The sequence below is a fragment of the Moschus berezovskii genome, chromosome 1 (genome assembly GCF_049115385.1).
Source record: "Moschus berezovskii isolate FMDL1 chromosome 1, NW_MosBer_1.0, whole genome shotgun sequence".
Classification (NCBI taxonomy): domain Eukaryota; kingdom Metazoa; phylum Chordata; class Mammalia; order Artiodactyla; family Moschidae; genus Moschus; species Moschus berezovskii.
Genome location: NC_142460.1, coordinates 162,419,145 through 162,434,201, shown reverse-complemented (window position 1 = coordinate 162,434,201; position 15,057 = coordinate 162,419,145). Strand labels below are relative to the sequence as shown.

The 15,057-nt window shown below is 38.8% G+C and overlaps 1 protein-coding gene across 6 annotated transcripts in view; it reads left to right on the top strand.

Annotated features, from left to right (window-relative positions):
• ATP2C1 (ATPase secretory pathway Ca2+ transporting 1) overlaps positions 1–15,057 on the top strand; it is a 156,846-nt gene that overhangs the window by 86,283 nt on the left and 55,506 nt on the right. For all 6 annotated transcript variants that reach the window (XM_055413781.2, XM_088840647.1, XM_088840654.1 and 3 more), the window contains 3 exons: positions 212–247; positions 3,608–3,669; positions 4,022–4,130. In XM_055413781.2, coding sequence (XP_055269756.1) covers positions 212–247; positions 3,608–3,669; positions 4,022–4,130 — 207 coding nt within the window. The remainder of the gene's footprint in view (positions 1–211; positions 248–3,607; positions 3,670–4,021; positions 4,131–15,057) is intronic.

Genomic DNA, 15,057 nt, shown 5'->3' with positions numbered 1-15,057 from the left:
AACCATCCTGGGGAGGAAGACTTCTGTCAGCTGTGAGTTTTTCCACCTCTAGGCCTCAAGGCAGAATTGTGATTCATTCCCTGGCTGTCCTGTGCTTAGTGTCTGGTGTCTTGGGGCTGCAGATAGAGTCAGAAAAATAAAATACAATTTAATAATTATTTCAGAAGTTGCAGTGTCTGATTTAAAAAAGTTGTTTCTTTGTTTTGTTTAGGCAATACTTATCGTTGTTACAGTCGCCTTCGTTCAGGTAAGTCTATTTTTATAACATAAAATGGTATTTTAGTTAATTGCTTAAAAAAATCAAGTTGGTTTATGTTAAAATATGTAATTATTGGGGGATGGGTATGTTGGTCAGAATAATTTGCTCTTTGTTTTTGAAATAATTTCAGAAACAATAACTCTTCAAGGAAGTTTGTGGAACCAACATGACTGCTTTGATTTAGGCAGTGGCATGAAGAAAATCTAGCTTGCTATTTGATGGTGTTTCTATTTAAAGTTAACTGAAGCAGATGGAAACAAAAAGTACAGAGATAGAAATAAAATCCAGCAATAGACTTTTAAATTTTTTCCAGTTAAAAAATTGGGTCAGGGTTCAGACTCCTCGTTCATCCATGGAAGGGATGTTCTGATCTGGATTGAACTCCCCCATTCAGCTCAGGCACTGAGACAGTAAAGAAAATATATGAAAAGGAACCCTGGTTAAAAAAATTAATGTGAATAATGTAGAGATAATGTCTGAATTTCTGTTGACTAGTGTAGACATAAATAAAAAACATGGGCTTAGTTTTATGTTTCTTTAAATATCTGATAACTTCTGCAGGTTTTAGAACAATGTTGGCAGGTGTCATTGATGGTTAAAAATTTGAAGCATCGTTAATAAGACTAGAAGAATTATTCTAGTTTAAGGAAAACTGTAATATGTCATTTGAAGTTTATGTTTATAATCGAAAGAGCATATTTTAAGTGGCTGTGGTTATTTTCACATCTGTGATATATTCCTTGGATGTTTCCTGTCATCTTCCAGGTGTCCTGTGATAATCTCTAATTTAGTAATTTGTTTTATAGCCACCCAGTATAAAAAAGCCGGTTGGAATCAGATTATCTGCAACAACTTTGTGAGTTGCATTAGTACACCATCAGGGATCCTGTATCTAGGAAATGCTCTTTTATGTTTTAACGTAAAAATTACCTTAAGGCAGGTTGAGGCTGGTTTAGCAGAGGTCATTCCAGGCTGAGTCTCATTGATGGTCATTTGCATGGAATGACCGACCCATTGGACCAGTAACTGGAACGCTTTTGCATCACCAGTAGTGCTACAGATGTGTGGAGTGGCTTGCTTCATAAGAATTCTTACAGAATTATCATTTTGTATGGAAGACCTTATGGACTTACCTGGTGACTCACTGGTAGAGAATGTGCCTGCCAATGCAGGAGATGCAGGGTTTGATCTCTGGGTCGGGAAGATCCCCTGGAGAAGGAAATGACAACCCACTCCAGTAGTCTTGCCTGAGAAATCCCATGGAGGATCCTGGCAGGCTACAGTCCATGGGATTGCAGAAGAGTTGGACATGACTTAGTGACTAAACAACAACAACATTGAAGACCTTAGTAGCTTGGTAAATAACTCCTACCCTCAAAAAAAGTTCCACAAAATGATGATTTTAACATTGTATGGACTTTTACCAAAAATGGTGTTACACACCTTAAATCTTAATGGCTGAAACCATCTGCCAAATATCTTTATGATAGGTCCGTTTGAAGGGAAACTCAAGAACAAATTGAAACATTTATGAAAAGCCCAGTTTCAGATTGATAGTTCTGATTTTTTTATACAGATGTGAGCCTTTTCCCCAAATGTGCTTATGACAGAACAAAATATTCTACAAATGACAATTAAAAATCCTCTGTACAAGGGTCTTATTTACTCTCTGTTGGACTTACATTAATGCATTGTCAGAAAACTGTCAGAGATCTTTCAGAAAGTCTTCATTTTTTAGTATTATTTATATTTGTGTTTTTACCTGTATTTTAAAAGAGTGCTTTTTATAGTCTTTTAATGTTTATATCTGACCCCACTATCCTTTCTAATCTCCATTTCCCATCCCTATTACACCTCCTTGCAGCCATAAAAATAGCTAATTGTTCCGTATAATTAGATATTGATGCTACCTTTACAGTAAATTTAAAATTTAACTTTTAGGTGTTCGTTTGAGATGGCTGTCAAGTTTTTGGTGGTATGTTGAAGGATCATTTTGATACAGAGGTATCTTTGTAGTTGTAGGGAGTAAAGGCTAAGAAGTTTAAAGAGGGAGGTAAAGGTTGGGCAGCTTTTATGTCTTACATGACTAGGATCTAGGACTGGTGATTATTTTCTAGCCTGTTACAGAATTTTGGGAAAACCTCTAAACTCGTTAATATCCTTGGTATAGTTAGGGGAGGGGTGTCTGTAATTTTTTTTTAATTGAGGTATAGTTAACATACAATATTGTTAGTTTCAGGTGCTCTACATAGTGATTTGATATTTGTATGCCTTATGAAGTGATCACCATGATAAGTCTAGTAACCATCTGTCCCCATACAAAATTATAATGTTCCTTATGCTGTATATTGCACTGGGTGTCTTGTGATTTTTATATTTACAGATTTACCTTACTCTCACATTTTTTCCTCTTGCCTTAGTAGTAAAGACAGATTTATTTCTAAGTTATTCTTGTATAGCTTTGCATATTCTATTTGAAAATGTTTGTAATGGATGTGCAGTTTGATTAGTGCTAGCACTGCAGTCATTTCAGAACTACCCCCACCTCAACTTTCACTTCTATTACTCTCCCTACTCCTTCTTCTCCCTTTTTAACCTTCGATCAAAAGGTTGGTGTACTTAGTGCAGAATGAGACAAAAAGAGCAGTGATGTTGCGTGAAGTGAGACAGTCCTTGGAAGTTGGACTAAGTAGTATAGTGTGTTGAAGGATGTCTCTGACTCTCAGCTATGATCATATGGATGGAGGAACACTGAGCCTCACAGAGTTAGGGCTCCTGAGAATTTCCCCTTTGGGTGATTCAGAGTCGTGGGAAACATGTCTCTTGGGGTAGGGCAGCCATGTCTCACTGCTTGTTTAATTCATGTTTCTCCCACACAGACTTACTTCACAAACCTTTGCAGTTGCCATGGGTGTGAATCTTCAGTGCCAGTGTTATTTGCATTTAATTGTCTGACTTCCTTGGTCATTAAACACTGAAAGTAAAATTATCTTAATTATGAGGCTCAGTAATTTTTAACTTTTAATGACTGAAAATTATATACTCTTTAGTTACACTAATATTAGTTTTCTTCACTTTCTTATCAGTAACTTGACCTTAGGTTTGTACTCTGAATATTGAAATATAGAATTGAGAATATTTGATTATAAAAGATTGTTTGGTCACTATAATTTAGCATCATTTAATAAAGGACAAGCATTTTTGCATGGGAGTATAAGTAAATAAAAAGATAAAAATTTGGAGAAATTAGGTAAATGTTTAAGTCTAACATAGCATATGTTCTTAAGAATGTGCTTATTGCGTTTCTTTATAAATATTTTTTCCTAATATTCTTTTTATTTTAAATAGGAATATCGTTCAGAAAAATCTCTTGAAGAACTAAGTAAACTTATGCCACCAGAATGCCATTGGTATGATCCTTGTTTCTGATAATGGATTTCTACTCTTAAAAGTAGAAATTAAATGTGACTAGTACAATATACCTTGTGGCCCAAGATTTGTCTGAACATAAGTTAGAAACCATTAATCTGACATTAAAAATTCATTCTCTATTCATTATACCATGTTGTACTATTAAAATTTTTGTTACTTCTAATTTTATTGAGATTATTGAGAAATGGATTTATTCAGCAGATACCTTTTGTATGTGAATGTGTGATAAAGCAATATATCTTTCCCAGGCAAGCCCACTGGAAGGAATTTCTTAAAGTAAGTGGTCTTGCTTGCTTTCTTCAGCTGTGGCTATCTCTGTTTTATTTACAGTGTGCGTGAAGGAAAATTGGAGCATACACTTGCACGAGACTTAGTTCCAGGTGATACAGTTTGCCTTTCAGTTGGGGACAGGGTTCCTGCTGACTTGCGCTTGTTTGAGGTGAGTTTGATATCTTAGTCTGTTGAGCAGCTCTAACAAACTACCACAGAGATTAATTTACTTCTTACAGTTCTGGCACCTGGAGTCCAAATTCAAGGGGACCAGCATGGTTACATCCTGGTGAGGACTCTCTTTGTAGTTCATTGCTGGTGCCTTCTTGCTATGTCCCCATATGGTTAAGTTTGGTTCAGTTCAGTTGCTCAGTCGTGTCCGACTCTTTGAGACCCCATGAATTGCAGCACGCCAGGCCTCCCTGTCCAGGAGTTCACTCAAACTCACGTCCATCGAGTCGGTGATGTCATCCAGCCATCTCATCCTCTGTCGTCCCCTTCTCCTCCTGCCCCTAATCCCTCACAGCATCAGAGTCTTTTCTAGTGAGTCAGCTCGTCGCATGAGGTGGCCAAAGTATTGGAGTTTCAGCTTTAACATCAGTCCTTCCAATGAACACCCTGGACTGATCTCCTTTAGAATGGACTGGTTGGATCTCCTTGCGGTCCAAGGGACTCTCAAGAGTCTTCTCCAGCACCACAGTTCAAAAGCATCAATTCTTCGGCAATCAGCTTTCTTCATAGTCCAACTCTCACATCCATATATGACCACGGGAAAAACCATAGCCTTGACTAGACGGACCTTGGTTGGCAAAGTAACGTATTTGATTTTTAATATACTATCTAGGTTGGTCATAACTTTCCTTCCAAGGAGTAAGCGTCTTTTAATTTCATGGCTGCAATCACCATCTGCAGTGATTTGGGAGCCCCCAACAATAAAGTCTGACACTGTTTCCACTGTTTCCCCATCTATTTCCCATGAAGTGATGGGACCAGATGCCACCATCTTAGTTTTCTGAATGTTGAGCTTTAAACCAACTTTTTCACTCTCCTCTTTCACTTTCATCAAGAGGCTTTTGAGTTCCTCTTCACTTTCTGCCATAAGGGTGGTGTCATCTGTATATCTGAGGTTATTGATATTTCTCCCGGCAATCTTGATTCCAGCTTGTGCTTCTTCTAGCCCAATGTTCCTCATAGTGTACTCTGCGTATAAGTTAAATAAGCAGGGTGACAGTATACAGCCTTGACGTACTCCTTTTCCTATTTGGAACCAGTCTGTTGTTCCATGTCCAGTTCTAACTGTTGCTTCCTGACCTGCATACAGGTTTCTCAAGAGGCAGGTCAGGTGGTCTGGTATTCCCATCTCTTTCAGAATTTTCCACAGTTGATTGTGATCCACACAGTCAAAGGCTTTGACGTAGTCAATAAAGCAGAAATAGATGTTTTTCTGGAACTCTCTTGCTTTTTCGATGATCCAGCAGATGTTGGCAATTTGATCTCTGGTTCCTCTGCCTTTTCTAAAACCAGCTTGAACATCTGGAAGTTCACAGTTCACGTATTGCTGAAGCCTGGCTTGGAGAATTTTGAGCATTAGTTTACTAGCGTGTGAGATGAGTGCAATTATTCAGTAGTTTTAGCATTGTTTGGCATTGCCTTTCTTTGGGATTGGAATGAAAACTGCCGTTTTCCAGTCCTGTGGCCACTGCTGAGTTTTCCAAATTTGCTGGCATATTGAGTGCAGCACTTTCACAGCATCAGCTTTCAGGATTTGAAATAGCTCAACTGGAATTCCATCACCTCCACTGGCTTTGTTCATTGTGATGCTTTCTAAGGCCCAGTTGACTTCACATTCCAAGGTGTCTGGCTCTAGGTCAGTGATCACACCATTGTGATTATCTGGGTCTTGAAGCTCTTTTTTGTACAGTTCTTCTGTGTATTCTTGCTCCCTCTTTTTAATATCTTCTGCTTCTGTTAGGTCCATACCATTTCTGTCCTTTATAGAGCCCACCTTTGCTTGAAATGTTCCCTTGGTATCTCTAATTATCTTGAAGAGATCCCTAGTCTTTCCCATTCTGTTGTTTTCCTCTATTTCTTTGCATTGATCACTGAGGAAGGCTTTCTTTTCTCTCCTTGCTATTCTTTGGAACTCTGCATTCAGATGCTTGTATCTTTCCTTTTCTTCTTTGCTTTTCGCTTCTCTTCTTTTCACAGCTATTTGTAAGGCCTCCTCAGACAGCCATTTTGCTTTTTTGCATTTCTTTTCCATGGGAATGGTCTTGATCTCTGTCTCCTGTACAATGTTACGAACTTCCGTCCATAGTTCATTAGGCACTCTATCAGATCTAATCCCTTGAATCCATTTCTCACTTCCACTGTATAATCATAAGGGATTTGATTTAGGTCATACCTGAATGGTCTACTGGTTTTCCCTACTTTCTTCAATTTAAGTCTGAATTTGGCAATAAGGAGTTCATGATCTGAGCCACAGTCAGCTCCTGGTCTTGTTTTTGCTGACTGTATAGAGCTTCTCCATCTTTGGCTGCAAAGGATATAATCAATCTGATTTCGGTGTTGACCATCTGACAGAGTGTGGTCCACTGGAGAAGGCCATGGAAACCACTTCAGTATTCTTGCCTTGAGAACCCAACGAACAGTATGAAAAGGCAAAATGATAGGTTACTGAAAGAGGAACTCCCCAGGTCTGTAGGTGCCCAGTATTCTACTGGAAATCAGTGGAGAAATAACTCCAGAAAGAATGAAGGGATGGAGCCAAAGCAAAAACAATACCCAGTTGTGGATGGGACTGGTGATAGAAGCAAGGTCCGATGCTGTAAAGAGCAATGTTGCATATGTGTCTGGAATGTCAGGTCAATGAATCAAGGCAAATTGGAAGTGGTCAAACAGGAGATGGCAAGGGTGAACATTGACATTTTAGGAATCAGCGAACTAAAATGGACTGGAATGGGTGAATTTAACTCAGATGACCGTTATATCTACTACTGAGGGCAGGAATCCCTTAGAAGAAATGGAATAACCATCATGGTCAACAAAAGAGTCCGAAATGCAGTATTTGAATGAAATATCAAAAACGACGGAATGATCTCTGTTCGTTTCCAGGGCAAACCATTCAATATCACAGTAATCCAGGCCTATGCCTCAACAAGTAATGCTGAACAAGCTGAAATTGAATGGTTCTGTGAAGACCTACAAGACGTTTTAGAACTAACACCCAAAAAAGATGTCCTTTTCGTTATAGGGGACTGAAATGCAAAAGTAGGAAATCGAGAAACACCTGGAGTAACAGGCAAATTCAGCCTTGGAGCACGGAATGAAGCAGGGCAAAGGCTGATGGAGTTTTGCCAAGAGAACGCACTGGTCATAGCAAACACCCTCTTCCAACAACACAAGAGAAGACTCTACACATGGACATCACCAGATGGTCAACACCGAAATCAGATTGATTATATTCTTTGCAGCCTCATATGGTGGAAGGGGCTAAAAAATATATCCAGACACACGTATAATTCAAAAAGATACATGCACCCCTGTGTTCATAGCAGCACTATTCACAATGGCCAAGACATGGAATCAACCTAAATGTCCATTGACAGGAATGGATAAAGAAGATATTTGTTTACAATGAAGGTACATGTATAAAATAAACTACTACTCAGCCATGAAAAAGAATGAAATAATGCCATTTGTCGCAAAAAGAAAGGCAAATAACCACCTGTGATATTGCTCGTATGTGGAATCTAAAATATGACACAAATGAACCTATCTTTGAAATAAACAGATTCAAACATAGAAAACATACTTGTATTTGCCAAGGGCATTGGGATTAGGGAAGAGATGGAACAGGAGGTTGGGGTTAGCAGATGTAAAATTTGATATACAGTTTGGGTAAACAACAAGGTCTTATTGTATAGCATAGGGAACTGTATTTATTACCCTGTGATAAATCAAAATGGAAAAGAATATGAAAAACAATAGAATGTATAACTGAATCACTGTGTTATAGCAGAAATCAACAACATTAAATCAACAACATTAAAATCAACTGTGTTGTTGTTTAGTCACTAAGTCGTGTCTGACTTTTTGTGACGCCATGGACTGCAGCATCTCAGGCTTCCCTGTCCTTCTCTGTCTCTTAGAGTTTGCTGAAACTCATGTCTATTGAGTTGGTGATGCCATCCAGCCATCTCTACCTTCACCTCTTGCCCCAATCATTCCCAGCATCAGAGTCTTTTTCAATGAGTTGCTCTTCACCTAAGTTGGCCAAAGTATTGGAGCTTCAGCTTCAGCATCAGTCTTTCTAATGAACATTCAGGGTTGATTTCCTTTAGGATTGACTGGTTTGATCGTAACTGTTCTTTGAAACCAACTATACTATAATTTGAAATCAACTATACTTAAAATTTTTTAAAATGTGTGAGAAACAACTTTTTAAAATTTAAGTGAAGGCAAAAAGTAAGAGAACAGAAATAGGAGTATAGAATAAGTAGTTGGCTCAAGTGGAGAACAAATAGGAGGAGGATGTATAGAATCCCACTGTATCAGTGCTTATTTTAATTGTAAATGTATTAAATATTCACTGAAAACACTGAGATTATCAAAGTAGATATAAAAAGATGACATATCTAAACATGTATAAAAAATTTTTTCCCTTAAATGTACGTCTTTCTCATAGAGTCTTTTGAGGTGTCCATGATGCGAATTGGTAGATCTTTATGGGAGTATTATGTATTTTGTGGGAAATTATGTATATTGTGAGATGGTGTGATAGAATTCTTACCCTCACAGATCACCGTAAGATAAGATTTAAACCTGGGTAAACAGAAATACAAAAAATGGAGTGGAAAATTTTGGTAAGGGAGGGGTTCCTTCTGATTGAAGTGCAATGAGAGAATGCCTCACGACAGCGATTGGCCTGGTGGTGATAACTGATAGGTGGTGGTGGTTGTTTAGTTGCTCAGTCGTGTCAAATTCTTAGCAACCCCATGCATGGACTGTAGCTCAATAGGCTACTCTGTCCATGGGGATTTCCAGGCAAGAATACTGGAACGGGTTGCCATTTTCTTCTCAAGGGGACCTTCCCAACCCAGGAATTGAACCTGAGTCTCCTGCAAGTCACCTGTGCTACAGACGAATTCTTTACCATTGAGCCAGGGCCACTGGGGAAGCCCAATCAAAGGGTAGTACTGGGTAGAGACGGAGCAGCTGCAGAATTCAGAATCTTCAGAATCACTGTGAGTGTTCTGGTATGTGATCCAGACCTGGAGTAGTTAGGAGTAGATAGAACATGTCTGGTGGAATCAGAATCCAGTGGAGTCTTGGATACCAAGCTCTGCATCAGATTTTATTGGTTGGGATTTGTCTTTGAAGGTCATAACCAGCTGGTAACGATGTTACCTTTAATCTTGCCACTAGGTGTAGGATATATTGAAGGGACAGAACTAGGCACCTAGTTAAAGGAGACCTCATAGTCGCTGAGCCACGCCAGTCTCATCTGTAGGAATTGACATGTTTGGAGCTTTCATTCTTTGAAGGCCTAATGTGTCCCAAAACATGAGTGTTCTCATATGGAGGTTATGGAAAGCCTGAAGGACATTTGGAATTATAATAAGTACAAGCTTCATTTAATCTTGGAATAGAGAGAAGTCTTTTTTCCAAATACTTAAAAATTTATCATTTGAAAGATACCAGATTGCTTTAATTGTTGAGTGGAAATAATACAGTACAGTAAGTATTGGAAATGTTAATTTTACTGTATTACCTTCTTTCTCCCCTTAGTAGGTCTTTCTATATCTTTCTTACTCATTCTTGTCCCTTCCTCCTATCCCAGATATTTAGTTAAAGACAAGACCTTGAATTATTTTTCCTTAGAGATATAGTAGGCCTATCACTTAATATAAATCGTCTTCCCCTCTGCCTCAGAACCCTTATTTGAATCTGGGAAGTTTTTGTTACCATTTATTCTGGAGTGCTTCTTTTCTAATTAAGAAGCAGATTTCCTCACTGGGATAGTTAGAAGAAAATGTTTCCCCATTACAGTATAATGACATAGAAACTTCAAAACACCATTTGATTTGGTAAAGTATTTAAGGGCTTTCATTTCCACAAGGGTGGTGCAATGGTGAAGAATCCACCTGCCAATGCAGGAGACACAAGGGATGCAGGTTCAATCCCTGAATTCGGAAGATTCCCTTTGCGTGGGAAATGGAAACCCACTCAGGTTTTCTTTCCTGGAAAATTCCATGGACAGAAGAGCCTGGTGAGCTACAGCTCATGGTGTTGAGAAGAGTCAGACACAACTGAGCACACAAGGGCAGCAGCACTTGAGAATTATCTCAAATAACTAAAATTATCTCATGCATGTAGAAAAAAATTGTCAGAATATGGATTAGTACCTGTTTTATCCATTTAGCATATATATTTTAAAGATACAATGTGAATTTAATAGGAGAATATTTTCTACATTTTAACGCTTGATGCTGTAAAATTTAGCAATATATGCTTTGTGGAGTAATTGATTAGTTGTGATTGTTTCTCCCCTATCTGTTAGCTTCTCAGCACTTCATCAGCACATGTTTTATTTGGCAGTGCTGTGCTTAGGTTGATTTTGTTTCAGTTAATCCATTTTACATGTATAGTTGACCATCTTTAATTCCTTCTGTTAACTTCTGTCTCCTATTCATTTTACCTACTACTTGGTACCACAGGCAGGTTTTTGCAACTACTTTGACAGTAGATTGAGGCAACTTTACTGAAAGAGTTGAGCCTTCTTTTTTTCTAGACTTAAATGTATTGAGTGAAGATATAAGAAAGCTAATGAGGTACGTTTCTTTTCTGGACACAGGTTACTACCTTTGATGTAATTAAATTGGCTTATTGGAGTGTTGTGTTGTTTGCTGAATTTGGTTGTGGTGAATGATTATCTAAGGCTAGCTGGTTGGTGCAAACGTAATTGCGGTTTTGGACCATGAATTTTAAATCCTTGTAACTAGACTCAAATACATCTTTATTAATCAAAATAGGAACCATTACAATCAGCACATTTTTGCCAAGGAGAAATAAGTTTGTTTATTCCTGTTGCAAAATGTTGGACTGAGAAATGGCTAGGCTGGATGACTCACAAGCTGAAATCAAAATTGCCAGGAGAGATATCAGCAGTCTCAGGTATGCAGATAATACTATTTTAATGGCAGCAAGTGAAGAGGAACTAAAGAGCCTCTTGATGAGGGTGAAAGAGGAGAGTAAAAAGCTGGTTTAAGATTCACCATTCAGGGAACTAAGATCATGGCATCCAGTCCCATCACTTCATGGCAAATAGATGGGGGAGAAGGTGGAAACAATGACAAATTTTCTTTTCTTGGGTTCCAAAATCACTGCGGACTATGATTGCAGCCATTAAAAGACGCTTGCTCCTTGGTAGAAAAGCTGTGACAAACCTAGACAGTGTATTAAAAAGCAGAGATATCACTCTGCCAACAGACATTCATGTAGTCAAAGCTATGTTTTTCCAGTAGTCATGTATGGATGTGAGAGTTGGACCATAAAGAAGGCTGAGCACTGAAGAATTGATTCTTTTAAATTGTGGTGTTGGAGAAAACTGTTGAGAGTCCCTTGGACTGAAAGGAGGTCAAACTGGTCAATCCTAAAGGAAATCAACCCTGAATACTCATTGGAAGGACTGATGTGCTGAACCTCCAGTACTTTGGTCACCTGATGCAAAGAGCTGACACTTTAGAAAAGACCCTGATGCTGAGAAAAATTGAGAGCACGAGGAGAAGGGGGTGGCAGAGGATGAGATGTTTAGGTAGTATCACTGACTCAATGGCCATGAATTTGAGCAAACTCTGGGAAATAGTGAAGGCCAGGGAGATGTGGCATGCTGCAGTTTGAGTTGCAGAGAGTCAGACAGGACTTAGCGACTGAATAAGAAAAATGAAAATGTTCCTTTGCATAAAAATCCGTGCTTCAGGATTTGACGAACTCTTAGAAAGCACTTTCTGTCTCCTGCTGGTTGTGGAAGCATTTTCTCTGCAATAAGTTGTCTAGATGCTCGAAGATGTGGTCGTCGGTTGGCGAGAGGTCAGGTGAATGTGGCGGATGAGGCAAAACTTTGTAGCCCAGTTCATTCAGTTTTTGAAGTGTTGGTTGTACCACACGTGCTCGGGCATTATTGTGGAGAATTGGGTCCTTTCTGTTGACCGGTCCCAGCTGCTGGCCTTGGAGTTTTCTTTGCATCTCATGGATTTACTGAGCATACTTCTCAGATGTAATGGTTTCACTGGGATTCAGAAAGCTGTAGAGGATCATACAGGCAGCAGACTATTAGACAGTGACTGTGACCTTTTTTGAGGAAGTTGGGCTTTGAGAAGTGCTTTGGAGCTTCTTCTGGGTCTGACCACTGAGTTGGTCCTTGCCAGTTGTTATGTAAAATCCACTTTTTGTTGCATGTCACAATCCAATAGAGAAATGAATCGTTGTTGTGTAGAATAAGAGAAGATGACATTTGAAAACTATTTTTTATTTGATTTGTGGTTAGCTCAAGAAGCACCCATGCACTTTTATCAGATTTTTTTCAGATTCCAGTTTTCTTCACATTCCAAATGACTGTCAAATGGTTGGCATTGAGTTCTTTAGCAACTTCTCATGTAGTTGTAAGAGGATCAGCTTCTATGATCCTCTCAGTTGGTCACTTTCAACTTCCGATGGCCAGCCAGTAAGCTCCTCCTCATCTTCAAGGCTCTCGTCTCCTTAGCAGAACTTCTTGAATTACCACTGTACTGTATGTTCATTAGCAATTCCTGGGCCAAATGCCATTGTTGATGTTGCTTTATGACCCATTTTGAACTCAAATAAGAAAATCACTTGAATTTGCTTTTTGTCTTAACACAAATCCCTAGTTTAAGATATAAAATATACACCAAATAATGTCACTAACAAGAAAGCATAAAGCAAGAAATGTGCATTAAAATAATGTATAACAATCACTTTTATTAAGAATGTATTCCAATAGCAAATGACAAATTAGAACAGTACAAAAACCACAATTACTTTTGCACCAACTTTATATATGAAACAAACTCTTCATTAGAGTGTAAAGGAAACAGAAGACTCCTCAGCCTTGGGATATTATTAATTTCTTACAATAAAGAACTTGGATTTCACTTAGGAAAAGCAAGCCCAGGGCTTCTGCTGTATAATTTTTTTCTTGTGGACATGACCTGTGGCCAAGGTTGCCACTTCAGCATTGTCACTGCTGCAACTCGGGGGTTCCTGTCATAATTTCTTTGGTTCACATTTTAGCTGTAATTCTTATGTGGGCCTGCAGTAGCATCTTGTCAGTATGTTCAGTGACCTGACTGCTATATAACTTTTTTTCCGGTGTGTTTTGGCTGTATCTTAAGTCAGTTTAGACTGCTGTAGTAAATATGATATACTTGGTGGCTTGTACAATAGACATTTATTTTGTTTGTTTCTGGGCAATGGGAAGTCCACAGCCAAGGTCTGGCAGAATTGGGTTGTGGTGAGGGCTCTCTTTGTCTTTCAGCCTTTCTGCTATATCTTCATATGGTAAAACAGTGATCTCCATTCATGTGACAGTGCCACTGATCCCATTATGTGGGCCTCACCCACATGACCTTCTCCAACCCTGATCACCTCCCAAGGCCTCATTTCCAGTTACCATCACTTCACATTGGAGTTTAGGGCTTCAACATGAATTTCAGGGGGATAGAATTCTGTCCATAGCAGGCTGAGCCTAAAAGATTTTTGTATTGTGTTTTCTTGCCTGAGTCAGTTTTCACAGCCAAGGAAAGAGCGAATATGTGTTGGTGGCAGTAACCTTGCCCACATAGGAACCTTAGAATTATTTATGGAGCTTGGATAGTAAAACTTAGAGGAATTGAGTTATGGGGATGTTTTCTAGCTTTTTACCGAAGGATTTTTATTTTAATTTTTAAATAGTAGTTGAAAAGAGGCACCCTGACCAGTTAATTGGTGGCTGCCAAAGAATTGGGCTTCCCTGGTTACTCAGATGGTAAAGAATTTGCCTGCAATGCAGGAGATTTTGGTTTGATCCCTCAGTAGAGAATATCCTCTGGAGAAGGGAATGGCTACCCACTCCAGTATTCTTACCTGGAGAATTCCATGGACAGAGGAACCTGACAGTCTATAATCCATAAGGTCACAGAGAATCAGACACAGCTGAGCAACCAACACTTTCGAGGGATTGGTCAGATAGCAACTTTAGATAAAATAATCTTATAGACTGCATGTACTTGTACAGTAGTACATTTTGCCTTTTTGGAAGCATAAAATATTTTCCATAATCTTCCAGGTAAAGTCTTTATCAGTATTTGAATAAGGAATTCTTTGTAAGAGAAAACAGTGTAATAGAGGAAAGGCAGGTTTCTTTTGACTTTTGAAAATATTTTATCCCTTAGCTGAAAATTTCTAACTAAACCCAAAATGTTGACTGAAATATACCAAGATTTTTCTTTACTTGGAGTTCTGAAAGATTAATTCTGTTGACACTTTCTTTTGTGGCTCATGTGCCACATATCATTCTTTGAAACTGTCCTCATAATCTACACACAGGGTACAGTTGCTACTTCTTTTTTTCCCAATCCCAATTTTTGATAGGATGTTTTTCTAAATGTATCAAACTTCTGTTAGACAGCTACCACTTATGTGGTTGAGAGCCAGGAAGCCATTTTTATGACTCTAGATCAGACCTTTCAAATCTGCGCAGAAAGGCTATTTCCGCTAGGAGTCAAGATCGACTTGGGCCAGGCTTGCAAGTCTAAGTGTAGAACCAGCCAGTTGGCATTGCATAGAGAACCTTTTTACTTCAGGAATCCACGCAGTTTGTTATAGGACAATAGTTTGGCTCACTGAGTAGATTCTGGTGTCTTTAGGGTTGTTCCTTAGTACCCAGGGCAAGTAAAAACCAAAGACAATGAGCATGATTGAATAAGCACAGACCTCCCTTGGCTACAGTCGGAAGTAGTCTCTAACTGAAACCTCAGTTAACGCATTATGTCCCTTTCTGTAAGGCTCACGTTCTTGCCCGTTCTTTTGTTAATAAC